This window comes from Aplysia californica, unplaced genomic scaffold (genome assembly GCF_000002075.1).
Source record: "Aplysia californica isolate F4 #8 unplaced genomic scaffold, AplCal3.0 scaffold00452, whole genome shotgun sequence".
Classification (NCBI taxonomy): Eukaryota; Metazoa; Mollusca; class Gastropoda; order Aplysiida; family Aplysiidae; genus Aplysia; species Aplysia californica.
Window position 1 is genome coordinate 191,996 of NW_004797722.1, and position 1,305 is coordinate 193,300.

At 40.4% G+C, this 1,305-nt stretch overlaps 1 protein-coding gene across 1 annotated transcript in view; it reads left to right on the top strand.

The window, feature by feature from the left end:
- LOC101860991 (organic cation transporter protein) overlaps positions 1–1,305 on the top strand; it is a gene marked incomplete in the record, with an annotated part of 41,342 nt that overhangs the window by 36,916 nt on the left and 3,121 nt on the right. Inside the window, 1 exon segment of the mRNA XM_005105115.3 lies at positions 329–415. Within this exon segment, the coding sequence (XP_005105172.2) occupies positions 329–415 (87 nt within the window).

Here is a 1,305-nt window from a genome sequence, read left to right on the forward strand (position 1 = left end):
AAAAACACCAACATTTTAAAATCCCCTCTGGCATCTGTTTGTTTTCCTCCGCGCATTCTCACCTGTCATTCATTTTGCTTTAGATCCGCGTTAAATTTCAAAGTTTGCTAAGTTCGTTATTGGTAATATTTAAATTCTTATGTAGTTACTAAATTATAGCTTTTAATTTATTATTTGAGTGCAATATTTTCATGAGTTTTTTCGTTCTCCTCCCTTTGTTTTCCTTATTATATGTAGGCCTACCCATAGGCTGCCAATGGATATTGACACATTTATGCTAGAATATTTATGAGTTCACAACGAGAATGCATTTGAATCTTATCTGCAGGACGTAAGATGAGTTACTGCGGCTTTATGTTGACAGCGACGCTTTCCTGTTTGATCACCATTCTTCCGTTTTTCTTGGCCAGTGGAGGTGAGGGACAACTCGGGATAGAGTATTGCCTGATTAACTTATAGGTTGCTCTCCTTGGAAATCGCAGTACGGAGTGCCCACTACGGCTGGATCGGGCCGATCGCCCGACTCGGTCGCGTGAAACTGAAAACAAACACGTTTGTTTTTTAGGAGAACGAGTCAGGCGATCCGCCCAATCAGCCGATCCCATCCGTAGTGGGCACCCCGTATTGAAGTAAAGCACAAAATATACATGTACATCTATAGTATTATATTTGTGAAAGTTCGTCACTTTGGTCGCCTAAAACTTCCAAACCCCTTAGCTTTCGAATCTGAAAAGAAAAAATAGTGGTGGTTCAGAACTATTTATTAAAGGATGCAGTTATATTAAGGAGTATGAAGTCATTGTAGTTTAATTTTCAGTTTTTCATTAGCTTCGTTTAGATTTAATGTTGGGAAAATCCACCTGCTTAGACACCATTGTAAACAAGTGAGGTTTCCGTTCACAAGCACTGGTTTTCAACATTGACTTGACCATCGATTCTTTTGAGTCCGTTCATCGAACGGGTCCCCAGCTAGTTAAATATATTCCACCTTGTCACGACTCAGTTTCACAAATATCGTTTCTATACTTGTTCCTCGAGCATCTAATTTTGGTTTTCGCCCCAAACACTTAATACATGTATCGCAGGAGCACCACCGTAAATTTAAAACCAACATCTTCAACTTCTCGCAGTTCTCAGCTTTCTCAAGCATTATGTACAAGTCACGTCCAGTCTACACTTCCACGGTGTCCTCCAATCATAATTTCTCCTGTATGCCTCGTCTTCTTCCTCTTCGTTCTCTTCCCTGTAGAATAGTCTTGGTCTGTCCAGATAATCGAGTGACGTGCCTGTATCCAGCGTCTTTTC